Here is a 27568-nt window from a genome sequence, read left to right as displayed (position 1 = left end):
TGACTGAAACTGTCAATGTGCATGGGGATTATGTGACATCTGATGCTCAACCCACCAAACACAAAGTTTCTTTTCTAAAAAGAGGTTATTTGCAGAGAACATGCGCAGTTAAAGGATATCAATACTTGACAAAAAAGTGGGAGCTAACAATATGAGAACTATTTATGTTTTGAATAAATAATAACAATCAGGAAGACTTTGAAAAAAAAACATCCATCAGCTTGAAGATTAGCTGCACAGTTGAAATTCACAGTAATGTATTAAAGTGTACACTCATTTACCAATAACTTCCCTTTATTTTCACACTTTTTCTTCACCAGACCTGCATGATAAGGGTTACTTTCCTCTCTTTAAATATAGGAAATATAACACATAATTAAAGTTCATATTCAAATTATATTTATATTTATAATGAGACAGGAGACACACTGTTTCAAAGGTTTCTTACCAGTCCTCTAACAGTCTTGTCAAAACCTCCCTGTCTTCACCAAATTCCACCCAATATATAAAAATTGGCAGTCGTTATTCACTGCAAATTGTTGACAGGCTTTGGGCAGAGAACAGACAGTGTTCCATGGAATTCCTTTCCTTTTTCATATTTGAATGCACTAGAAACATCTCCTATAAGTCTTTGGCTTGCAAACTTTATCTTTATGCACTTCAGTAGAACACTTTGACCATGATTGTTCTATTACCACATGACTACAACTTTTAAGCAATAATTGCACAAGAGCTTAAATCAAGACCACTTCCCCTGAAGAAGCAAACGTTTCCAATGATGGATTATAATTCTATACCTGGTAATCTATTTCAAGTACCAGGTATTTTTCTTTCACTGGAACCAACCTTAATCACATGCTTTGCTACATCTTAAAGCAAACACTACCTCAGAACAAAGCAGTTCATGTTGACCTTAATATTTCATAGCATGCAATGTCAAGTGAGAACATTTATATGGAATGTTGGTTGTAGAAATGAAAATTACTATAAAAAAAAAATGATAATAAAATAATAATCACAGGCAAATGTTATGAAATGATAGCTTCGTTCAAATTCAAGAAATCATTTTAGATGATGTTCTTCGATCAACATTAATGCAAAAAAAAAAAAAAATTGATAAATTGTTACCACTGTCAGGTAGATACAGCAATTGAAGTACAAATAAAGAAAGTGCCAATGTATTAACCACACAATTGGTCATTTGAAACTTGCTGCAAGCAACCATGTGACTAGAGGTCTTATCAAGGATTGCAACTGTGCAGTCTATGATGGAAAATGCGGCCTTTGCCAGGGGGCTTTCAATTTCTGTCAGGCAGGCAATGAAGACAGCAAGAAGAAGGGGGAAACACCAAGAGTTTTGTCTGGTGCATGTATGCAAAGAGAGAAAAAAATATGTTCTATTATTCTACAGTCGGTACCGACTGTTCTCTCAAATTGTTACAATCACAATGCAGGTTTAGAAAGCCAGCCTGAGACAAAATCGGATGAGCCTTAGGGTCCTGTTGCATAAAAAGCTGCTATCAAACATAAGTCAAAAATCAAACATAAGTCTGGTATCAGCCAATCAGAACTGAGTATTCAGAGACTTATGTTTGATCTCAACTTTTATGCAACAGGCCCCTGCAAATTTGCTCTCAAACCACTGCAAGCATTATTATAATTGTTGATTTGTCTGCTTTATGTCATATCCTTTCTCTTTGACATCCAAATGAGCCTATATTGATATTCACTGTGTTTTTGCACAGCAAATGGCATGCAGTAATAACACCTTCTATGATAAGAAGAACCGATTTAAAAAAAAAAAAAGGAATATGGAAAGGGAATAATCTCCACAGAGTAATTCTGTTCAGCACATGGCAAAAGGCTGTGGCAGAGTGTTTCCATTCTTGTGACCGATAATATGATGCATATAGTGTGTCTTTAACTCAATCTTTTTTACAGAGGCAAGGAATACGCAGGTGGTCTTTACAGGCTCTTCATCTTCGCCATGAGGTCCTCCAGGGATTCTCCGTCATCTTCGGCCGCTGTGGCTCCCGCGGGATCAGCAACCTGGAAATAATCAGGAATGGAGAATGGATTCTGTCACGACAACACTGAAGATCATGTGACAGAAAACATTGCATAAGCAGGTCACTGGGAGAAAGAGAATGAAAAAGCCTATCAGAGACAGACAGATGAAACACACATTTACGGACACACAGGTAAAGCTACATTCCAACACACACAATGAGAGAGGCAGTTTGATTTGAGATGACATAAAAGACATAAGAAATATAAAGAGACTGCATACCATTGAAAACATAAAGATAAAACATTTTTGTAACTAACAAATTGCTATTCAATGACATAAATGAATACCAATTATTCAGTGCTTTGAGTAGTAGCCATTACAACAAATCATGGGCATACACACTCATGTGGGATTCGACCCCATGACCTCCTGATTGCTAAACAGGCATCATATCCACTAGACTATCAAGCTTCCGCCCAATAGCCCAATATTTACATTGATGAAAGGCAATTTGTCAATCACTTGCAATAAAAACAACTCGATGCAAGAATTAGTAGTTTGGACAAAACATTTTTTAAACATACATGGAAGATTGGATACAGTCTAAGAATATTGGAAGGGATCACACTTGGAAGAAAAACAAATATGAATAGGTGAAGAGAAATAAAGCAAAATGGAATACAATGGAGACATACATAGGCAGGAAGTCATTCAACGTTATCAGCAGAGAAGTGACAAGATGCATTAAATTTGCCGATAATTCTTCCATCAACTGCCAATTTCTATTCTATCCCACTGTTTAATAGCCAATAATCCAAAATGCAAGAATCACAGCATTCCGTAGATGTTCACTTTTATCTCACTGGAAATGCATAAGAGTGAAAAGGGTAAAGGAAGATTCTTCCACACAGATAGAAGAATCAACACAGAATGAGGGTTAAAAAGAAGGATACCAGGAGGTGTAGAAATCTCATAGTGCAGTCAGTGATTGGAGACAACTACATTACACAGGGGCAAAACAATACAGCATAACTAACTACAGACAGTGAAGATAGTCCTTACCGCAGAGTCCTCTGCTGGTTTGTCATATGCATACGAGATGCCAGATGCTAGTTCCGGGGCAGGTTTACTCGATAGGTCATCCACACTTGTTTCAGATACTAGCTCGATACCTGAAAGATACCAATGCGACATCAAACTGCAATAAGCACAAATTAAACTACAAAATATCTGGCATTCATTTAAAGTTTCTTTCTCCTCAATTCCAGTTTGCTCTCCAACTTTGACCCCTGTCTCAGGTCATGACCCCTAGAATGACAAATACACATAGCTCACCCCACTCATTGGCTTCGTGTAGGACTTCCTCCTCCTCTTTCTCTTCTATCTCCACAATTGGGTTGGCAGCTTGCTGCTTCTGCAGGAAAAATATGAAAAGAAATTACTTCCAGAGAAGTCACTAGTGGTTCAATAGTGCCAGTAACATCACAGTTTGTGGAATGTGTATTATGCAAGTTGCCACTTTCATTGTTTCTTTTTATCATTACAACCATTGTAAAGACACAATCCACACACTGATGTATCTCTACAAATACATTTCTGTTTGAGTGAAAGATACTGACTTCCCTGATCCCATGCAAATTTTGAACGTTCACAACATATCTGATATGCAAACTTAGATCATACAGAATAGATGGTACCTGACTTGCCTGGATTGATGACTACCTTACAGACAGGACCCAAAAAGTGACGATCAACGGGAAGGAGTCAAAATTCATTCCTGTGACAAGTGGCATACCACAGGGAAGTGTGCTGGGACCAACATTGTTCAACATCTTCATAAACGACCTGCCTACGACCTACAGTTGATTCAAGTGTGAAACTATTTGCAGATGATACTAAGTTATACAGGATAGTGGACTCCAATATTGACTCAGACTTATTACACAGGGACAGACATGCAGTAACAAAGTGGTCTAACAAATGGCAACTGCCATTCAACGAGAGTAAGTGCAAAGTAGTGCACTACGGAAGGAAAAACCACAGGTATGACTATACATTGGATACTGACACAAATCCCATTTTAATTACATGTGGAAGTGAAGAAAGAGACCTGGGGGTGCTGTTTCAAGAGAATTTGTCTTTCAGTAAACACACAGCAAATGCTGCTAAAAGAGCCAACATCAAAGTGGGAATGATAAAGAGATCTTTTACAACTCTGCAGAAGAAGGGCGTTCTCTCACTCTACAAAACAATTGTGAGACCAACATTGGAATACTACAACTCAGTATGGTACCCAACACTGAAGAGGGATGAGGACATGCTAGAAAAGGTCCAGCAAAGGGCAACAAGGCTTCTTCCTGAACTGAAACAAATGACATACCCAGAAAGACTCAGAGAACTGCACCTTTCCACTTTGGCTTACAGAAGACAGAGGGCTGACTTGATACAGATGTTCAAAATCCTGAAAGGCTTCAACAGAGTAGATCCCTCTAAATTCTTCCAGTTGGCCAGCGGTTCAACAACGAGAGGTCATGATCTCAAACTTGTCAAACAAACGTATCCATTCTAGTCTGAGGCAGTCTGCTTTCTCAATAAGAAATGTTAACAATTGGAATGCACTACCCAAGGAAGTCATCAACGCTACCACCATAAACCAATTCAAGTCATCCTTAGAAAGACACTGGAGAAATAACCCAATCAAATATGAGCCCTACCTGAGATGGGACAGAACTGTAATGAGGGACAAATAAGCTTTGCTTCCAGTCTCTACACCCAAGTATACCCAAGTAAGTAAGTATTCTTTGTTTGACTTTTTAGTCAAGATGTTGCAGCATTGTACAGAACTAAACCTTTCTGTATCTTGACAAATGCCCCAATGTCTCTCGTTTTCTAACAACTGTGCAACAAGATTGGGAACGAACCATTGAGCAGTATGTTAATCCTCCAGCAATAAGGAGGCACTCTGCATGGAAGTGAAATGATACTGTAAAAGTTGAAGCTTTTGTTTGATCAATCACAGGTTTGGTCAAATAAGATTAATTACAAGAGTCTTTGAGTTTACTACAAACCCTGCTAATATGTGGTTTGTTACTATTCATGGCATGATTAAGTCTGGACACTACAGATTGAAACAGAATATTGTGACATTTTCACTTTCATAAATGTATTACACTGCAAACCATAAAACATTTCACATGCAGTTTAGCTTTCTATCAGCAAACACCTGTATTCTGGTGAGCATGAGAGAGCCATATTTCGCACAGACATACTTACAAAGAAACTTTTTGCTCTAACTAAACAGGTTTAGATTTGCTTTTTAGCTCCAGATACTGCCATTTATTTTTCAGTGACAGAATCACAAAGAAACTTTTCAACAATACCTGGTACTCTTCTTGGCACTTTTTGCAGAAGCTGTCGTCACAATTTGGATTGGGTTTCATGGACATTGTCGGGAAGAAGTCTTGGAGGGCACTGTAGCCAAGGTAGTGTGTCACACTGCCAAACTCTAGTAGATACCTGAGCGAGGTTGGGGGGTTAAGAAAGACAGATAATGCACGTGTGTTTGTAGATCTTATGTTCTCTCTTCTCTGCTAAGTCAAAACAAAAATCTAGGTATCTTTTGCGATGAATTACTCAAAGTCAGGGAGGTTTTGTCTGAACTGTAGGAAGGGAAATTCCGAACTGTTTTATTGATAAATGCAGTACTTTAATAGGGCAAGTCAAATTTTGAATAAGTCAATGTATTTTTCCACTCCTGTTTTCTCTTCTGATATGTGATGCCATCTTCAGAACTAAATTTTAGGAATTTTGGAAAGGTTAAAAAAAAGAGGTCCACAACATCTAAAACTTGAGGGGCAGTGAACCCAAGGTAGTCCTCCACTTACATATTGTATATGACAATTTTGAAATACAGATCAAGAGGACTTCAACAGAAGAGCAGTTGAACTTTTAAATTCGTACTGGCTACCAATGCCATAGAAACTACTAAAACTAGACAGAAGAATCTTGACTCACTTGAGTGTGTTTTGTACAAGGAGACCTGCTACAACACCCATGGTTGTGGGTAGACTGGCTGCACACACGCCCTCTCTCTTTAGCGTTTTCTCGTCAATGTTTTCCGCCACTACGAGGGGAGGGGCACACTGGGATGAAATGTTACAAGGATATTGCGCGTGATCAAACTCCAACATCAGCTAAAAGACAACACGCTGTCATTTCATCGCAAGAATTGTATACATGTTGTGAAAGTCAGCCTCCGACGACAAAAAACGCCATCAAAGCTACGGTAAAACAAGATATGTTCGCGGCACAAAATTTTCGCAAATTGGAGCTGACGGCCTTTTTTTGCGGCATTAAATTTTTGCAAATTGCCATTGGTATTCAATGCATACAGTGTAGACGAGAACTTTTGCATGCATTTTAATTTCGCAAATCTTGGCTCTTGCGAAATTCACGAAATTTAAATGCACACGAACATTTATCGTTTTACAGTATGCTACAGGATTTATTACATATAATAAAGTGTAGATACTCAAAACAATAATGCAGCATAGACTGAGAGAGATCAAGCTAGAAATATCATAAATAATCAATACTTAAACCGTTTAGCTTTTTGACAGGAAAGATTTTGGCCACAATTCCTGGTTGCCTTGCAAACACCTTGCTCCCACACACAGCTATAGTATGCCTTGCCCATCTTGTACTCCTTACAATTATTATGGATATCAAATTCCACTTAAATCACTGAAACATTAAGGGAGTAGTTGGCATAGCAACATTTATTGCAATGGATCAAGAGACTGACTAACAGTCAGACAAATTCAACTCCAACATACCCCCCCCCCCTATATATTCTGTGGGTATGGGTGGTGGAGGCGGATTAGGTAGGGGTAAATAATAATTCATCACCCACAGATAAATTACATGATGACTGCCTGAAATATGTGAGAAGGTGGAGAGTGAAGTTGTGGACAAACAAGTGCACACTCACAGCAAAACAAGCTGTTTCTCCAGGCTTGATGAGTTGAATGTGACCTGAGACCGCATTCTCACTGACTCCAGACTCAATCCAGTGCTGGCCCAGCTCGTTGCATGCCTGGAAATTACCAAGATTATATAGTACACCTGGTCAAAGCTTATGAATGGGTATCATTGTAATACTGTTACAGATTGGCGTAATTGCACTGTCTAAATTCTTTCACAAGAGAAAGCTTATTTCACAAACAACAACAAAAAGGGGGTCAACTGCACAAAAGCAAACTTCCAATTGAGTCAAGCTGAAAAATAACATTCAGTATACTTTCATATCAAAATACATATCATTATTGTGATCATCATCAGTATTACCATTACTAGTATTATTGTCAAAATCACAACTTGAATAAAATGATACAAATTGGCATGGTAAGGGGTACTGTAAAAGCTAACCATGAGTGAAACATAATGTATTATTGGATAAATGCATTATTGGATAAACAATCTATACTTTGGGACTTCCTGAAAGCTTTCAGTAATAGAGTCACACATTTTTGTGACCCTAAACTACAAAACATACTGACAAGCAATGCATTCATTGCACAGCTGGGTTTATGTACAGACCTTCAGTCCTAAACATAAAATCACATTTTTCCACTTGCTACTTGCATTGTGTTGAGTTGAGAATCTACCATATCGAATGTTAATGCAGTTAACCCTAAAAGGGCCGGGGGGGGGCGGAATCCGCCCCCCCTCGACGTTTCGCGCTATAATTCTGTTACGCGAGAAGGCCTCATCGCGAGGCTTCTTGACTTTCTTCATTCAAGTCTCGCGCAACTTTTGAGACCAAATTTGCGACGTCCGCGCGTACTTTTGCAAAGCCACGCCCATTTTTGTAACGGAATGTCGCCCCAAAACGGGCACAATTTTGTGATTTTGTGTACATTTCCTATGGAAAACAGTGCTCTGTCGTGAAAGTCATAAAAACCTGATTATTTTTACAATTAATCACTTTCATTGATTAGTTTTGTGCTAATTATGGTAGAAAAGTGGTCAGTGACAATTTCCAATGAAAAAACAAAGAAAAAACAAAAGTTGAAAAACAAAGAAACACATAAGAAATTCTGAAAACAATAAAATACATAAGAATTGAAATGAATTTTGGAAGTTTTTGTGATATACAATCGTTAAATATGCTGCAACAGATTTACAGACCAAAAATTAGACTCTCAATGCTTTTAATTAGGCTAAAATATGATCTTGAGCTTAATTTGCATAATTAATTAATTAAAATTAGAAATTGATTGTTTCAAAAAATCTTATGACACAATCTTGTAGATTATGACGCAGGTCTCACGCATGCAAAATTTCATCGCGATCGCGCCACCGATGGCCGAGATCTCGGGGGGGGGGGGGGGGGGGGGGGGGGGGGGGGGGGGGGGGGCGGAATCCATCCCCCCCGGCCTGAGCATAGCCAAAAAAACCCGGCCCCTTTAGCGTTAAAGGACAAACTTACCATGTTTATGGCCATTCTCGCTTCAAAGTTGTCCACACAACTCAGAACTAGATTGACTGAACCTCCTTTTAATCCACCATTCCTACCGAAAGTAGAATTCAGAATATGAAATCAAGTCTTTATCACATTAATTTTAAAGAAGTTGTTAACAAAGACAACATGCTCATAACTGCAAATGTAAACATTTCCCCTTCTAACGTGCTTGGCTAAAATTTGTCGTGTGCATCAAGTCTGTAAATTAAGTGGATATGTGGAGCAAATGTTGAAATGGGATAATCAGACAACCTTGTCATTACATTTACAGGTGGGTGACAGCATATGCTCTGTACACAACTCTCTTAATCTTTGCTTTGTAAAACAATATTATATCACATACACATCATATTATAATACTTTTCAGCTGTATGAAACTGAAACAGGTCTCAGATAATGTCAATTCAAAGGCTCAATGACCCAGCCTCATGGAGAGTTCTTATCTTCCCATCAAAGTGCATGTTCATTTTGTTCAACATCCTATGTCAGCATTCTGGCTGTGTGCTGTGGTTATTCAATTATTGCTACATGTACATGCACAGTTTCATCTCGTTCATCCATTCAAACTGGGGTTCTCTTGGAACAGTCAAAAAATAACAATCCAAGAGCTAAAATAATGTGGTCACACTTAATAATCAGATAAGACATGAAAAAAAAAAAGATAAAATGTAAAAATTTCCAGCAATAAGGAATGTCATGAAAATAAAAAATTTAGCCATAATATCTACTAATTTTGTTGCAAAAGAAATTTGAGTAATAGCTCACTGAATTCGGCTCATGAAGTGCTTGAAGTTTTCCATGGTGGTGATGTTATAATTGTGGGTCTCAAACTCCACATCTGGATTGATGTTTCTGAAAGAAAATAGAATTATAAAGGAAGAGAGAAAAGTAATCTTTCATGCAACACACTGTGCTATCTAAACTAGCAACTATAGGGTTCTCCATATTTTCATGCATTTGTCTCATTGATGCCTCATTGATGGTAAAAATCAGAAGTTGGATCACATCTGAATGGCATTAGAATATGACATATTCAATATCACAGCATTACAGCATGTAAATAACACAACAAGCAAAAACAAATAAATATCGAAAATAGGCTTAGGCATTTTCACCTACATGTACTCATTCCTGACAGCAACATTTTGTCCATCATTAAAAATAATAATTATAATAATAAAATATGCTAACCAGTTTCTTAATTTCTTCCTGGCCATATCATTTCTCCATGATTTAAACCCTTCAAAGCACTTATTTCCATTATACCTACGCATTTCCTTCATACTCTCCTTTTCTTTTGTGAGGGATATACGACATCAAATACATTGATATGTACACAGCTACAACTACCACATAATCATTTAGCTCAATTTCCATTCACAGACTCTGTTCCCTTTATTTCACTGATTTCCATTAGTCCGATTCAATTTAAAACATTCATCCCTTTATCAACAGCAATGTCTATACAATCTCTTTAAACGAGCTGGACAGAGAAGTCTTCACATTGAAGAGAATGTCCATGTGGTCATTCCTCCTTGGTTGACCAGGTTTGACCCAAGTCTCACCTGAGTGTTTTTTTGGCAGCCTGGACTTTGCTCATCCCAGCCTGGTGAGGTTGAAAGAAGAGACGATTCATGTTGGCCAGCTCTACCTTGTCATAGTCAAACAGGAGCAGCTGAAGTGAAGGAAAAGGAACCACACAGAGTTGTTATACACCACAGTACAAAATACAGATGCTGTAGAAGCCATCATGTTTTCAATCTGTGAGCAAAAGAAGTCATGAAACCAAGAACATCTGTTGTAATAATGATGATATTGATGAAGATGAACCAAATATTATGGTAACACATAAATGACCACTACACATAATGATGATGACGACAATAATAATGATTATAATGATCCCATTATCAACATCAAAATTTCATCAATCATAAAAATCTTACTAATGATAATGTTAATGAAAAGAATTATCATTAATCAAATATGATGGTGGAAATATTGGTCATCAGTGGTCAGCATCAACATTATTCAGCTTTTTCCTATATCTCTCTAGTAAAGATACACACACACACACACAAACACACACACACACACATTCTACACATCCTAAAAGACTAAAGACATCAAACCATTGACATAAAGTCACCATAAATCTTTGTAAAAGTGATAAAACCAAGAGAACTTCATAGCTAAATGACCACATTGGTTCTCTGAGCCATGCAAGGGTTATAATGATTGACTTACTCAGGCAAACATTCTGGCAGTTTGTCTTTTTCCTCAGCAATCCTTGTTGGTGTACCACTTATTTCCAGTTTACACTGCTTCACTCAAAATATTTGTTTTATCTTTTATGTAAACTTCCCTTGATTGAAACTACTGGTAATTCTTCGTCCTCTCACATTAAATCAATGTTTATGTGATTTCTACATAATTATTTCTCATCATTACCTTTCCAACTCCACATCGAGTGAGCATCTCTGCTGTCACACTACCAACACCCCCAACACCAACCACAGCAACACTGAAATCACGGATCCGCTGTTGAAAAGGGAGAGAATTGTTTAAAGGATGTGATCGTTTCACAATAAGGATGCCAATCTTGTAGACAGGACTACAGTATTCTGAGGGCTGACAAGTCACTTTTTGAGGAATAACAGTGTTTTAACCTTTCCTGTGATAGATATATGGTGCAGTAAGACTGTTTTAGAAAAACATAAAACAGTACAAAATGCTAAAAAAAAACAAAAAAAAAACACAGTGGCAGTTAGCACTTCTGCTATGTTAGAACTATTTCTTTAACAAGGACGCTACTTTTCAGACAAAATACAGAATCATGCATGAATTTCATGCATCCTTTCTACTGACTGACCATAAGAAAAAAATAGTAATGGTCTTTTGGTTCCAGAGAAGTTCTCAGATGTCCATTGATAAGTAGCTACACATTAGTTTTCATTAGACCATTATGTTTGGCTTTATGCAAAAACAGTGAACAACTGATAAAAAGCAGAAACAAAATTGACCTGGAGCTATTTTTTTTTTTTTTTTTGATCATCCAGGAAGAATGACTAACGTGCTTAAAATATTCATGCTGTGATGACACTGTTCAACCTGGAAACCAGGGGTAAGCAAAAAGGAAAATAATTCTGAGATGGGCATTTTGCATCTTCATTTTGCATACAATGTGTACTATAGGAATGCATGAGCCACATTTTAGAAACAAACTAAGAAATAAGACTCTGACTGAAACATCATGACCAGTACTTACCTCATAATTGTCAACAATACCCATCCTTTTGAGCGCCATAAGACGACTGTTGAAAGATAAAGGAGGGAAAATTACTTCTTAATATTCAAGTCATATCAAACTTAGAAATTATGAAAAGCATACGCCAGTCAAAGATTAAAAATAAATAACAATTGAAGGAAAAAAACCAGCATCCATCACAGCTTTTTGTAATGACTTGCTTCCTTTTCTCTCCTCATTTTCAAAAACTATATTTTTTGAGACTTTTTGAAAGACAGATGCTGTGGCATGTGGCATGTACACGTACAGGCACATCTTGGACATGTTAGCAAATGATCCGTTCCAGGTTTGAAAACTGACATGTCCCTATTTTCACAAATTTTCTCCGATAGTCAAAGCAAGCCGCCCATGGCCACCATTGGACCATAAGGCCATCCAAAATTTGACCGCCTGCTACATGTAGAAACCTATATGCTTTTGCGCATGGTAGAAGCGTCAAATCTTTGCATGGGAGGTCGAACCTTCGTCCTTGGTGCGGGTGCCGCGTCTTATACCTACCTTCACTCAATATGATGGAAATCATCCATTGACATGATATCTTCCTCTGTACTGCTCCTTCCCACATTATTACTGGTAACTGGGTCTGTGGGTTTTGAATTCTGGGATCATGTCATTCATGGGAGAAGAAACTAGTACGTAGATCCAAAAAAGTGATCCAAGAGTGGCAAGACTAATTAGATTGGATCAATGGATGCTTCATCTTCTTCATCGTGATATGATCACACTGGACTGTCTCTAAATTTACAAATATCTTATTGTACTTATGTGCTCCAGTCATGCACTCAACACTGGTCACTGATCATAGTAGAAACTAACCTATAACTGACAGTGGCTATAGATTTTACACTAGACCCAATTATCTTCAGCACATTTTCTCCTCACTCACACACTTTTAAACACGTGGGACTGAAATCACAGACTTGCCTGTAGGGATTGCTGTCAACAACTTCGGCGCTCATCGTTTCTATCCTCCCTCTGCCCGCCAGGTTTTCATTTCGTTCCCTTTCTATTTTAAGTTCCGATTCAAGATGTTCGATTTTCGCTTTAAGTTCTTCGAGGGAAGCCATGCTCGTGCTTAAAATCACTCTCTTTTTGGTCAAACCACAGAAAACATATGTTCGTTGCTCTACCACTTTCCAGCTGCTTTTGCTGTGTTTGATATGTACGTGTGCACACCGCACGCACATCACCGGAACTGGAACAGAAGGAAAGCGAAGAGTCGCGGTCACCACCACTCTGCACCGAAATGTCCCTAAAGAGAAGAAAGCCGGCAAAAAATATAAAACGGTTTGCTGCAGCCTTGAAAGTTTATTGAACAGTTTCATCCAGATTCGTTTCTTTCACGGACTGAACGTTCAGTTGAGAGAAATGAAGCATAACGTGTGGTGAGTAGCAGCTAGTTAGACTTTTGTAGTTCAGTCCCAAGTACTGAAATACATGTTTTGACCAATTTCGTAGTCCCATGCACTGTAATCAGTGTATGATGATGACGGTAGCAGAAATCGTTTTGACGTTGGGTCTGTGTAATGTAGTTAGTCCAGTGTAGTGTGTAATACGTGTAGCATCTAGCATTTCCTCTCTCTCCCGTCCTCACTCTGAGCCTTGACAGCTGACCCGACCCTAGAAAATTTACGACTGCGACCTTGTACTTCCTGAGCAAAAGTAAATTTTACTGCTACTGTAAAATTAAAAGTGGATATTTTCGCGGGACTAATTAGTTTTTCGCACTTGGTCAGTTAAGATTAAAAGAGGAGCTATGTGTTATTAATTCCACGGAATGAAGACAGTAGCTATTGGAGCATATGGCAAGCAAAAATATTAGCATGCTTTTATTTTTGTACTTGTGCTCTGGTTGCGCAAAATCCACGAAAATTTCAACACCGCGAAAATTTCCACTTTTGGAGTACACTTGCACCCTTCCCTGTCGGTGTCAGTGAGTCACTGACTATTCTATATGCTCGAGCTTGTTGACATCAGAAGGAAGATTTGAAAAGGAAATTATTAATTTAGAGGGTTAAAGATGAGTACAGAATTGAACAGCTGAAATGAGGAGAAATGTGTGAAGGCATTAAAAAAAAAGAGAGAGTAGGGTAACATCCCCAGTATTCGGTCACTTAAGCTTTTTTGCAATATTTTTCAAACTAAAATAATACATACATACATCATATCTACAGCAATGTATGTGAAATATATCAAATTTCTTTAATCTCAACTTTCATTTCGTTAAATATCTCACAGAATTGCACAAAATCGCGAAATATTTCACCTTGAAAATTCCCCAGTATTCGGTCATCGGCTCCAGTATTCGGTCACGCGATGTGCGCGTTCAAAGTCAATGCGTGTTCAAGGCAGCTGAAAAACGCGCGCGCGCGCTACCTTGTTGGCGCAAAATTGCATCGGGGAAGTTGCGGCGACCGTTGGTGACCGAATACTGGGGCCTCGGCACTTGCATTCAACCCTTGTACATTGGGACACTGTATCGGCACGTACAGACATTTTGTTTTTCTTTTGCGTTTTTGAGGATACCATTTACACTCCAAGCTTGCGATAAGCGAAAAATCCCGCGAGAGAACGGCGTATTTCTCGATTTTTAGCGCTTTTTCGGCGACCCGTACTCTTAAAACTGGGCCTTATCCGCGCGCGCTTTTGGAAAGTAGCGCCGATTCTGCACTTTTGACGGTAAAATTTGGGATTTTGGATGGATTTTTGGAGGGGGCTAAGGGAGTTTCCTGTTGTGAATGAGTGTGCAAGTATGTGAATTAGTGTGATTTGCGTGTGTTGTGACAGTTGAACTTACTGGCTGGTGACTAGTGATAAGTGACCGAATACCGGTGCCTGACCGAATACTGGTGCCCTTACCCTAAAAGTGAATTGTTTGCACTTTCAAACTTTCTAAATTTACTTACATCTTGAACCTTACCCTGATGTTGACTGTCATCATGGTCATATACGTATCTGTTAATGCTAATACTTTTTTATAATAATGCTAGCAGTTATTCTGCTTTTTTTTCAAAATGTTAGTCAACCAGTTTGTCTCAAATATGTCTCGTATCTCCTTCTCTCTTCCTTTTCTTATGTCTTCCTTTCACATTCTTAGCATGGTTTCAGATTTCTTCTTCCCAAACACCGGGGGTGTTGAGAGTCACATATACCAGCTGTCGCAGTGTCTCCTTCAGAGGGGGCACAAGGTAAAATGAATTCAGCAGATCCTAGTCGTTGTTTGCCTTAAAATGAGTTTGCTACACTGCATGTCCAGGCCAATTGTTTTCAGTTTTCAAATTCAAATTCTGTTTATTATTCAACTTTGTTTTTGTCTTTTGTTTTGTTTTGGTTTTTTTTTATGTTGTTTTTCTTGCTGTTTTTGTTTTTGGAGCTCTGATCTGCAAAGCTGGTTTTATGAATATAATTTCTAGGGAGCCTAAAAAAGGAAATATGACATCAGTCTGTCATATCATCATGTCATTATCCTCTGTGTTTCCAGCATCCACAATCTAAGGAAGAAGAATATGGATGGGAAAAAAAAAAAGTTTGGGGGATGGGGTGATGAGGAGGGAGCAGACTTTCTCTCTTTTTTTCTTAGCAAATTAAATGAAAAATGTCAGTGCCAGTATGTGCTTTCAGACAGAAAAGATACTACATTATGTTACCAAAAATACACATACCAGGTGTGTTTTAGTATCATTCTAATCTACATACATTCATTTCTGTTTCTACTTGTTTTTTGCAAAGCCATATAAGTGAAATCATTAAGAAATAACATCTGATAGTGAGGATGAATGAATCTTAGAAGCATTCACATGTTGACAGCTGTTACTTTTCACATTGTGGGACTGATATCATGTGCTTGTTTAATTTCTTGTTTCCAGGTGATTGTAATTACCCATGCATATGGCGAAAGAACCGGTATCAGGTACCTTACCAACTACCTCAAGGTGAGTAGCCATTTTGGGTAGTTGCGTAATCCAAGGTTTGGTTTATTTTTGTGTGTGTTTTGTTCTTGTTTTTGGTTATTGTTGTTTTTGGTGGTTGTTGTTCTTATTCTTGTCATTGTTTTGTTTTGTTGTTTTGTAATGATGCCTCTGCTTGTTGCTTCATGTGAAAGAGGCACATAATTACAGACATTCCTATTTCTTGTTCTGTCAATGCAGAGGTCAGATGAAGGTTCACCACGGGATTTTTTTGTTTTTGTTTTTGTTTTCGTTTTTTGACCAAAATGTGAGGACTGACAATAGGGAAACAGTTACGATCAGCCATTCAGGAATTCCCAGCATTTTGACTGTCCAATTTATGTGTTCATTTTTTCTGTCATCTTGTACGCTAATGTTAGCAATTTATCTTTTAAGATCCATATTAGTTATTTGCATCGATGTTAAAAAAGATTTAAAGCCCAATACAAAGAGAGGGAGAGCAACAGAAAGAGTGTTGCAATTATTGGAAATTATTGACAGTTCACATATGTTGTTTATCCAGTGGTTTGTGTATTACCGGCAGAGAATAAGTGTGATAAATACTCATTTCAGAATATGATATAGATAATGCCTGATATTGGAATCCTACTCCCTTGATCTTTCAACTTGCTCTAGGTCTACTATTTGCCATTTGGACCTTTCTACAACCAGTGCATTCTGCCAACGCTGTTCACAACACTGCCTCTGATCCGAAACATTCTCATCAGAGAAAATATCACAATTGTTCATGGCCATTCAGTGAGTAATTTATGATTACTTGGGGAAGAAATTACTAACCCATTCAGGACAACTTGATTTTTCTACATAGCACACATTTCCCACAGACACCTGCGTGAGTATACTCAGGACTAGTCCTCAATGGGTTAATATGCTTGATAGTAGACAGTGATCTAGTGGTGTTCGACAATGAACTTTGTGAATGCGGAAATTTTGTGCAAAACATCATTGTACAGGGCCCAGTTGATGGTATTTCTACTAAAAAAATACAAGCTGAAATTAAATCTGTAATCTACCATGAAGAAATCCAACGAATTAATGTACCACAGTGCGCCTAGATATTTTGATTTTTCTGTGGATTAAATTCTACCACAAGGGTTTTTCAGCTAATGGATTTACCATAGACCACAATCATGGCTGTCACATTTCATCAGTTGACTAGTACTTTACATGCAGCAGATGGAGATGTAATTTGTGCTTTCATTTGAAACGAGGGTTGTCTTTAGAAGGGTGAGGATGAAAATTTTTATCTGATAGACATACCACTCACAGCTTTTTTCGACAGATGTTGCTGAGCACCTGGTGTCATCCATGTCGTTGTCCCCAAGGCCGGCACATACTGTAATATAAAACTTCAAATGTTTATCTGCTTATTTGACTTGTAGATTAATAGTTATTTTGTCCATGTTGAATGCAGTCTTTCTCAACCATGGCCCATGAAGCCATGTTCCATGCCAAGACGATGGGCCTCAAGACCGTCTTCACAGACCACTCCCTCTTCGGATTTGCCGACGCCAGCTCTATCCTCACCAACGCAATCCTGCAGTTTTCATTGGCTGATGTAAATCATGTGATCTGTGTCTCACACACAAGGTGAGATTAGTACCTGCGCTGACTTTTTCCATGTCGAAATGGATTCAGGAGAAGAACTTACTCCCTCATATCCAGTTATACTATAGTTTTGGTGATTTGGTGATGAGTATTGTTTAATGAGTGACCGTAGATAATAGACAAAGGAATGATTAGTACATCTGTTTAATATCTAATGTGTAAACAAGTACCGTGGAAATGAAAATAGTCGGCGATTTCATTACCTCATCTGATTACCAAACTTTAAATAGACAATTATCACTTTTTTGAAAGTGTATAAGACTTTATAATGTTTCCTTTATATATTCTATGAATGTTTTCCAACACATTTTGTATTTTCAGATATACTGCGTTTTTTAGTCATGATGCACTTGGATGATATATCTCCTTTCTCATGTCTTTTCTTGTTATTCTATTCATTTGCAGTAAAGAGAACACAGTGTTGAGGGCGTCAATGCCCCCACGGCTGGTCTCGGTCATCTCAAATGCAGTGGATCCCACAGTTTTCAAACCAGATACATCCAAGAGGAGACAGGACAGAAGTGAGTCAGAGGAATAGAGAGTGACAGACACAAAATATAAATACATACAAATACTTACACTGTATTCATAGACAGACAGACAGATAGGCAGACAGACAGACAGTCTACCAGACAGCCAGTCGTAGAATGATGTTTTGGGAGAAATCTGAAGATAGCTAGAGTACTTTTCCTAGATAATAATTGAAAGGTGAGAAAAATAACATCACATGAAGAGGTGGACCCCTATCATATTTTTATTCGCACACAAGCCATTCTCTTGCACTGATGCAACTGACCCGCAACCTACTGGTAGTTTGGGGATGCCTATGATAATTTTCAGAAGTGAAGGTCATGGGCAAAACCAGAAGAAGAAGGAGGAAGATGTGAAATACATATCCTGAGGTAATAGAGGCAAGAAAATATATTTGGGTGTGTTTGTGTTTGTCTGTGTATGTCCAATGTATGTGTGTCAGTACGTATATATGTATACATATGTGATGTTTTGTAGGACTTTTTCATGTCATACTCATTCTTTTTGAGCAGATAGCATCAACTACAATGCACACTTTTTGTTCATGTATGTTTTGTTCTTTTGTTTTAGTTACCATCGTAGTCGTCAGTCGTCTTGTCTACAGGAAAGGAATGGACCTTCTTGCTGGCATCATTCCCATTATTTGCCAGGCACACAGTGATGTGGATTTCTTGATAGGTGGGCACTTGGCATGCTTTCACTGCATTTAAGCGATTTCCTTTAATGAATATGACCTCAGCTAATCATGGCATTTTTGTGGTCAAAAGTTTTGGTTTTTTTTTGTTTGTTTTTTCCTGAAGCAACATGAAGAGACTTTCAACAAGTACGTGAAACTGTTGCAAAATTTTGATTTCCTTAAGGTGGCAGCCCCAGGAGCAAGACAGTGTTGACAATTTAAGTAGACTCACTGGAGGAAGTGCAATGGTGGAAACCACTATCAACACCTCAAGTTTGGTATCACAGCAGTAGTTGTGTGTATGCAGTAAGCAAAGTAATATACATTATTTTGTGCACAGTGCACCATGAGAATATTCTATTCAAAATTAATAAGGATAAAGAATTGTTATGCAGATTAAACGTTTGAAGCACAGATTTCACAAAAGAATTTCTCCTCTGCCCACCACCAAAACAAAACAAAAAAAGAACAAAGGAAAATTAAGTGTCCACATTGAGAGATTAGGGGATATGTCAAACTCTTTCAAACCCTCTCACAGAGTCACACTCACACACCTACAAAATGAACATTCCGATAAAGTTGACAAGGACATGGAATTGTTTCTCTGTAATGTCGTGACATTCATAAAAGTCATACAGCCTAGGAAATGATGCAATGTTCTGCCTTTGTGTATTACAGGCGATTCTTGTTATAACTAAGTCCTCTGGACTGGCATTCTTTGTTTGTTTGTTTGTTTGTTTGTTTGTTTGTTTGTTTGTTCGGTTTGGTTTTTGTTTGTTTGGTTTGGTTTTTGTTTGTTTTTTGGTTATGATGAAATGTCTTGTAGGCAAACAGTATAGCAAAGTATACAAAGATATATAGATGATAATTTTTGGGCATGAATTTTTACTTCATTGTATCAAGAATTTTGTTATAAATGTGTTCATTATAACAGGGATGCACTGTATTGTTGTTATCTTTTTTAAGGTGGTGATGGACCAAAGAGGATTGACATCGAGGAGGTGAGAGAGAAACACCAGCTCCAGGAGAGAGTGACCATGCTTGGAGCCGTCGAACATTCCAATGTCAAGAATGTGAGTTGATACACCGGTCTCACATAGATTCCTCTTTGCAATGTACAGAAAGGAATTGTTAGGTCAAATATGACCCCACTGTGAAGGCATTGTTAGAAAGTTTATATTATATAATTCAATTAATTCATCACCCACTGTGAATGTCTCTCTCCGTCTGTGCTTGGAGACAAAAATCTCAAAGGGAAACTCCACTTCATGTTCACATCAATTCATTAAATGGAGTAAAGTCAAAACACCCACAACTGAGAAAATATCTTTGAAAAATTAGATTGAAAAAGTAAGAAAAGTGTGGAATTTAAAGTTCTCCATGATTTTTCACCAAACTGCAGTGATGATGTCATCCCTTTGTAAGTCTTCAGGTAGTTCTCTAAATCATTGTAGAAATTAAGTGTTTATTTTTTTTTTTTTGCTCAGTAATAAATGATTTGTGATTCCCTTAAAAAAAACTATTTTTAAAAAAACATATAAATTATTACAACTGTAAAATAATTTGAGGCAAAAGATATGTACATGTTGATTCTTTCATTCCATTGCAAAAACAAAAATGCAGCAAAGATTTATGTGGTAGCTAATAAGAGACTGATGTCTTTCAAAAATTTCCCTGTGATGCATGTAACATACAGAAACAGTTACAGAGCTTTGAAGCAATGGCAAATACAGATGAAATGTACATATGCATTGCAGATACCAGCATATAGGAGCCTACATCATACATGTAGCGACAGACTAATTATTGCATTAGCACAGGGGGCATGTTCTAGGAACACACTGCATTATACAAATGTAACATTTGCAACCATTTTCCAGCAGCCATTGATTGTATTTGATTGAAGCTGATGTTTGAAGGAAGATAGTACATATCATTTTTCAACCGGTCAGTAAACTTTTCTGTCCACCTCCCCCACCCTGCCCCTATGAAATTCCCAACATCTCTCACAGGTCTTGAACCAAGGGGATATATTCATCAATGCATCCCTGACCGAAGCCTTCTGCATCGCCATCGTGGAGGCCACTCTTTGCGGGTATGTTCTCAAGCCTTGGTAGAATATTGAATATTGAGGGAGGGCCTTTGCAGTAGAAAAGTGCAGTCAAACCTGTGTATAATTACAGCCACTGAAGCATCTGTAGCATCAGCTCTAAAACTTCAAATGTGATAGCAGTTAAGGTTGTATAATGTAACATTTTTTAATTATGGAGTCAAAAGGGGCCTGAGCTTTCAATCCTAGCAGAATTTTCGTCGCGGGCAAAATGACAAACAGGCAGGGACAGCAATCACATATATTAAAAGACTACGCACAACAAGAACAGTCAGGGGAGGGCTAGGGACACAGAACAAAGAAAACAAAAGAAGAGGGTAGGAGGTCATGGGCAAAGAGCCCAACAGGTGAAGGGAGGGGGATTAAAGGAGGGTAGACAGACAAAAGGCAGAGGAGGGTCAGTGATGATCACAAGGACCATGGGGGCAACCTTTGAAGGATAAGGATGAATAGGGAGGCAACCTCAAACAAGATGAGGAACAACAGAGGAATAAAGAAAGGAAAAGATTGAAATAGCAACAGCAAGAGACTCTGACAAGAGGAAGGAATCAATTGGGAATAAAAGGTGTGCAATAAGAAAAAAGCACAAAGAATTAAAAAAAAAGTGTTGGTCATTTCCCTCCTGGATATTGAGGCCATGGGGTTGGATTGTGAAGTCGTTTTCATCATATCGGCACACATTAGACCCAAGGTGCTCCTCCTGCAATATTACTTTGCAATCATTTGAGTCCATTTACACTAGGGCCTGTATGGGTACTGTGTATGCATGATTACATTAACAATCTATGTAATACATGTACATCAACTGCTCTAGTCTTCTTTAAGGCTGATAGTGAGTGTAAATCACTGGTTCATTTTATCCACAGACTTCAGGTTGTGAGTACCAAAGTTGGAGGAGTCCCTGAGGTCCTTCCACCGGATCTCATCATACTGACAGAGCCAAGTGTCAAAGGTGAGACTGTTTTTTGACTGCACACTGTCACAGAAAATACCAAGATAAGACCAAAAAAAAAAAAAAAAAAACATAGAAAACTAGAGAAGCACTCTGAGAGCGCAGATCTCTGCCAATCAGCTGTACTTTACACCAATGATCTTGAGATCAGTGATTTCCACCCATACGTACAAGGTGTATGCATGTTGAAAATTCCCCAATTTCCCAATATAGAAGCCTTTTGTTACGTCATCAACTCCCAGCTGTACGGCGCACCACGCCCTTACGAAAACTGGAGCATGCACTATAGTGCTTGTATGAAAACCTTCAAAATTTGCAGCCTGAACTTCCAAGTTCATTGACCCTACCTGTCAAATATTGAAAATCCTTCATAAAATCCATAAATACTTCCAGATAACTACCAAAATTTAATCACCTGTTCCTTGTGTCGTTCTCAACCTTTCCTGCAAGTTTCATCCAAATCCATTCACAACATTTTGAGTTATTTTGCGCACAGACAAACAAACTAACGGTAATGAAAACACTCCTCCCTTGGCGGAGGTAACAAGACAAGATGAAGTGAAACAAATAAGCTTTTGATTGTAAATTGTCATGGGAAGGCATTGAATAGATCTACACAATTCTTTCAAGCGTGGCATAAGGTACAGATACGTCTTTACCATCCAGTATATCAAGTGATATTTTAACAGTGGATGCCCATTCAATCCCATTATACCTCCCCTTTAAGTGAAAATGCTTCTTAAAGAATTAAAAACTTAAAAAAAAAAATTGTGATGTAAGATATTGAGTATTACCCTCATCATTGTGTCATGCAGGAATAGTCAATGCCCTGGAGAAGGCGATTGAGAGGCACAGGCAAGGGAGCTACCACAGCCCGGAGGAAGTCTACCAACGCATGGCACACGTCTACACATGGCAGAATGTGGCTGAGAGAACAGAAAGGGTAAGGCATGATGTATGCTCACTTATGGAGCGAGAGTGTGAATGTGAAATTTGAAAGGACAAAGACTGGAGTTGTCTTACAGGCATAATTTACCATTTGCAGAAGAAACAAAAACTCAGCAAAAGTGGTTTGAAATAATTCTAAAATGTGAGTTAGGGATAGAAACAACCACCGTAAAAATGTGAATCAGTAAAATCAATGTTAAGTATTGTTGAATATACAAAATATGAACAATAGTTATAATAAAAATGTTTCCAGACTAAACCGTTTACAGTTACAGTTTATTGAGAAAAAATACTGATATCTCCGTATATTTTAGGCTTTATCACAAAAATGTTATATGGTAGGATGTTTTGTGATACAACAGACCTACACATATGCATCAAATGTGATATTTTGAACGTTTTTTTAAATCACTGCTACCAAAGGTAAACAGGACCTTTAACCCGTTGAGGACGAGTCCCAAGAATACTCGGGCAGGCGTCTATGGAAAATGCATGTTGTAGCAAAATCAGACTGTCCCCAATGGGTTAATGATGTCGGAGTTAAGATTTCAGAATGTGGCATGCCATTTGACCCGTCTGCTTTACCTAAGCCCTTTATCTTCCTGGAAACATTCATCACAGTGAAGCTAAATTCTAGTATCTCAGTGGGGTTTCAGGCAAGTCTTACGATGTAAATATATATATATCACATGATTGTATGCTTTTATCATGAAAGTATGTAATGGCCTACATAGAAATTCATGTATGTCCGCATCACTTCAATGGTGAAAGAAAAACAGTCCTGCCTGCAAGTTAAATTTTAGGACAAAGATTCTGTTGGTGTTCTTATGTGACCAATAGAAATCCATTGTGTTTCTGAAGGACCCATAAAATCCTGTAGGTGTTTCTATGGGACCAATAGAACCCCTACAGGTGTTTCTATAGGACCAATCTAAATCCTATTGGTGCTTGTATAGGTTTAATAAAAAACCTATAGATGTTTCTATGGAACCTCGATATAAATCCTGTGTTTCCATGGGACCAATGGAAATCTTACAGGTGTTTTTTATAAGACCAGTGTAAATCCTTCAAGTGTCTCTATGAGGAAATATCAGAATCTATAGTTGTTTCCTTTAAAACCAAGAGAAATCCTGATGGTGTTTTTATTGGACCAACTTATATCGTATAGGTGTTTGTGTGGAACCAATTGAAATTGTAAAGTGGCTATGCATGGGCAGGATGCATTTGCTTTCTGTTTGATGCATATATAATGCATATTTGTCTCTTTGTTGGCAACAGGTGTATGACAGCATCGTGGATGATCCCAAACTGAGTGTGGGAGAGAGGCTACACTGCTACTCCAAGTGTGGAATATGGGCAGGGAAGTTTTTCATCCTCATCGCAGCCATCAATTACATCCTCTACTGCTTTCTGGAATGGTTCCTTCCTCGAACAGTGAGTGTGCCATGCTCATGAGATATATCACAGATGCACATTGAACGAAAATGTGCACATACGCACAACATTGCTGAAATGTTGCAACTGATTGACAAATTGTACTACATCGACATTGCGAAAATGTATGTGCAGGTAGCCATTAAAGTGATTGAAAATGTTTGTCAACATTTGGCTCAATATGCTGCCAGTATTTTGTTGTCAATATTGAAGCAGACCCTCATTTTACAAAACGGGAGGAGGAGATGTCTTCCGAAGATTTGAGGTCACATTAACAATAATGCCCTAGGAACCATTTAACCATTGCAGCATTTTATTGCCGAAATAATTACACTAAGCTTCCAAAGAAAACAGACCAGATATCTTGGCATTTGCTACCATTCACCATAATGCCAAGATAGTTTTGGTCGCAATTTCCCAAAGTATTCATAATTTAATCTAAAACAGAACTTCTGTGGTTTTGTGGGCACCAACTCTGCATGCACACGTATCCAGACATTTGTGGAACCATGGTAATAGGATTGAATTGTATGTGTCAAGTTGTATACCTCAGAATCAGGAGTTGGGTCATCTTGTCATTATTCATCCCGACTGACATACTGTGTATTGGTTCAAAGAAGCATGTCATGGCAGTATCGTTATCATGATTATGCATCTGTATTTTCATGCATCTTAAATTCTTAGAAACAGGAGAGGGTGAAGATGTTTGTGGAAAATTAGAGCTTGTTTCTTGATATAATGAAGAAAGGACAAATGAATACAAGTGCTGCAACAAAGGCAGGTGAATACACTAGTAAATTTAGTACCGTATCAAATAAAAGTAAATCAAAGTAAATGTCTATAGTGTAATCTGATGTGTCTCAGTGTTAGGTTGTCATTTAATTTTTTCTCTCATCTTCTCTCTCAGGGCATAGATATGGTGCCAGAAGTGCCATTATCCCCAGTTTCAACGGGGGCGCCATCTCTTGTCGATGATTATGACAGTGATAAAACAAAAGCACAAGCACCTTCAGTGACAAGGAGGGTGACAAGGTCGCAGACGCGGAGAGCACGCGAAGGAAGTCGTACGGAGTACGCTTCGAGCTGACAGTGCAATTAATACCACAGCGCTTTCCCCACGATGTCGTGGTTTGTCCCTTTGACCTTCTATTTCTCTGTACACTATGTCCCCCCAAAAAAATTACAATCAGATTTTAACATTGATAACACCCAATATGATTAAACTGACCAAATGCTACTTCAGGGTCTTAAAGCACAACATCTTACCTCCATTTTGCAGAAAACCCCATTCAATTTGGTTGAGCGGGCACAGAGTAATGTGGATTGTTGTAAAGCATGTCATGAGTCTGATTCTTCGAAGTTTAGCACTTGAATGCTCTTGGAACTGCACATTAATGTGTAAACACAATAGACAGAACTTGGAGGCAAGGAATTCCTGACATGCTCTACAAAATTCCTCATTTCTCTTTGACCACTGAAGCAAATGGAATGGGATTTTCTGTAAGATGTGGGCAATGAATAAGAGTTTCATACCCTGAAATTGTATTTGGATTGATTCACTTCAATTGATTTTTAAAGTTATCATTGCGGAGGGTACCGTTGCAATTTTTTGGGGGGACATACGGTATATTGGTTGTTCTTGGTAGTAGGTCTAATGTGTATGGTACTGCGCTAAATTAACCCTTGCCATGTTTTGTTTGTCACGTGGTGCATCTGCTGTCGAGCTCTGTGCAACAAGCAGCACAACTGTTTTGTGAGAAAGGCCCAGAATTCCAAATGCTTTAGATTTACTCCATGGTTACTTTTTAGAGGTGAGTTATCATGTATTATGCAAACAAGAGATTATATATCGTCCGCACCTACATGTAGAGGTAAGGTATGCCTGTTATTTGCTGATAACCTGTGGGCTATTTTATATTTATGCACAGAAATTGTTCATGAACCATGACCTAAATTTTAAACCACCTTTTTGTGATTTCACTGAGTAGGGGTAATCATGTACATGACCGCAAGATTCCTGTTGTTCCACGGGAATGCTTTTGTGTAGGATTGCTCCAGGGTGGGTAAGCCTACCGATACATTATGGCCCAGCATAAGAGGGAATTTGTGGAAGAAAATAACTTTGCAAGTATGATATTGCAGCTGAAAATCCAAGAGTAAGCCATTTCTTTGACAAGTCATAGGACGGATGAACTTGTGAATACTGGTTCAAGGCTTTTTACTTGTTATAGATGAGTCCCGAGAATACTCTGGCAGGTGTCTATGGAAAATGTGTGTTATAACAAAATCAGAATCAGTCAATACTCAACGGGTTAATAGTAGCCCAGCTTGTGATGTGATGTGAGATAGTATTTGGGTTTGCCAAATACTGGTTAGTGACTTGATAAATTATATTATGCAATACAGGAGCTATTTTATATGTGTTATTTTGGTATATTTACAGTTTTATATATTATTTTTCGTGGGGAAAATAGATATATATGCCAACAACTGGCAAATCAAACTAATTGAGGAGGCTTGAAGTGCTCTGTCATGGAGGTTTATTAAAGGCATCTAAACGTCATCCCAGGGGCATCTAACCTCTTTCAGTGGCATGTCAGAGTGTTCAGATGGAATACTTAATATATTCCCTCCCCTGCCAGTTTTCATCTATGAAATGTTCATCACTTTTATGTATTATTTTCCAGAGATTCCAAACTCAAGCATCTTTTAAACTTGAGATTCTCCCACCTGGACCCCCAAGCACACTGGAGACTCTGATTGCGCAGACATGTACAAATTTTTACGCTATCGTAGTGCAAATCATGAGCTCAAAGCAAATTGTCCCATTAAACAGTACCCTTTTGCCAAGGCCCTCCGCTGTATGGTGGTGAGCGAATGGGGAGCAAACAAAGCTAGCCCAGCCAAGCGCGACAGTGCAAGGGCCTTTTGAGATCTGATCCGCATGCTTATGTCAGCCTTTTGAATTACCAATTTTTGCTACCTGAATTGCTGCATATCTTTGCTCTCTGTGTTCTGCAAGTGTAAGCTGTGGGTTAATCGTACAAGCGGTTGTCAAAAGAACGACAAGTGAATTGTCTACTGTTCATGGTGAAAAGCTACCACAGGTTTATTCTAGGTAAATATGAATACGGAAAGCAACAAACAACAGTATTTATAGACAAACTTGAAACTGGATTAATTGCTGCAACAAGAAAATAAAAAAAACACTTACTTTACCGGAGCGCTCCGCTATCACATAAAATACTTAGGATGAAAAGACAATCAATGAGCTCGTAAACGCACCGAGGAAAACGAGAATTTAAAAATTTATGCCGAAAGTTAACCAGAAAGAGTATGGAGTTAGGTTCCGTTCAATATATCAAACACATGGGCGATGGAGTTCCTTCCCATTGAAAGTTACATTCGGTGTTGAGCTGGTGGGTGTTGTCCCATGCCGCATACAAGAAGAAATTAAATGGTGGACGTCGTGTGATCCAACATGATCTGCTCCTTTTTCT

The 27568-nt window shown here is 38.2% G+C and overlaps 3 protein-coding genes across 3 annotated transcripts in view; 2 read left to right on the top strand and 1 right to left on the bottom strand.

Moving 5' to 3' along the window:
- LOC140245059 (protein transport protein Sec61 subunit beta-like) overlaps positions 1–27568 on the top strand; it is a 231514-nt gene that overhangs the window by 157283 nt on the left and 46663 nt on the right. The gene's annotated exons all lie outside the window — the stretch shown is intronic.
- On the bottom strand, positions 1800–12966 carry LOC140245105 (ubiquitin-like modifier-activating enzyme 5). The gene is made up of 12 exons (XM_072324702.1): positions 12766–12966; positions 11803–11848; positions 10986–11075; positions 10100–10209; positions 9300–9386; positions 8502–8583; positions 7002–7106; positions 6026–6153; positions 5392–5527; positions 3347–3425; positions 3074–3183; positions 1800–2049 (listed from the first exon to the last, which is right to left on the bottom strand). Exons 1-12 carry the CDS (start codon positions 12906–12908, stop codon positions 1966–1968), a joined length of 1200 nt encoding a protein of 399 aa, XP_072180803.1. The 5' UTR covers positions 12909–12966; the 3' UTR covers positions 1800–1965.
- LOC140245510 (phosphatidylinositol N-acetylglucosaminyltransferase subunit A-like) lies at positions 13141–25155 on the top strand. The gene is made up of 13 exons (XM_072325078.1): positions 13141–13226; positions 14939–15029; positions 15708–15773; positions 16425–16547; positions 17224–17399; positions 17823–17938; positions 18519–18626; positions 19591–19697; positions 20637–20719; positions 21601–21686; positions 22502–22629; positions 23913–24068; positions 24976–25155. Exons 1-13 carry the CDS (start codon positions 13210–13212, stop codon positions 25153–25155), a joined length of 1437 nt encoding a protein of 478 aa, XP_072181179.1. The 5' UTR covers positions 13141–13209.

This window comes from Diadema setosum, chromosome 22 (assembly GCF_964275005.1).
Source record: "Diadema setosum chromosome 22, eeDiaSeto1, whole genome shotgun sequence".
Classification (NCBI taxonomy): domain Eukaryota; kingdom Metazoa; phylum Echinodermata; class Echinoidea; order Diadematoida; family Diadematidae; genus Diadema; species Diadema setosum.
Note: the sequence above shows the minus strand (reverse complement) of the source record. Positions and strands in the feature narration are given on the sequence as shown.

Coding starts and splice junctions, on each gene's coding strand:
- LOC140245510 (XM_072325078.1), top strand. Junction 16,548..17,223: donor CAATTGTTCATGGCCATTCA/GTGAGTAATTTA, acceptor TGTTGAATGCAG/TCTTTCTCAACCATGGCCCA. Junction 24,069..24,975: donor AATGGTTCCTTCCTCGAACA/GTGAGTGTGCCA, acceptor CTTCTCTCTCAG/GGCATAGATATGGTGCCAGA.
- LOC140245105 (XM_072324702.1), bottom strand. CDS start 12,908: ATGGCTTCCCTCGAAGAACTTAAAGCGAAAATCGAACATCTTGAATCG. Junction 5,528..6,025: donor CTTGTACAAAACACACTCAA/GTGAGTCAAGAT, acceptor AACCTCGCTCAG/GTATCTACTAGAGTTTGGCA. Junction 2,050..3,073: donor AACCAGCAGAGGACTCTGCG/GTAAGGACTATC, acceptor GATTATTTCCAG/GTTGCTGATCCCGCGGGAGC.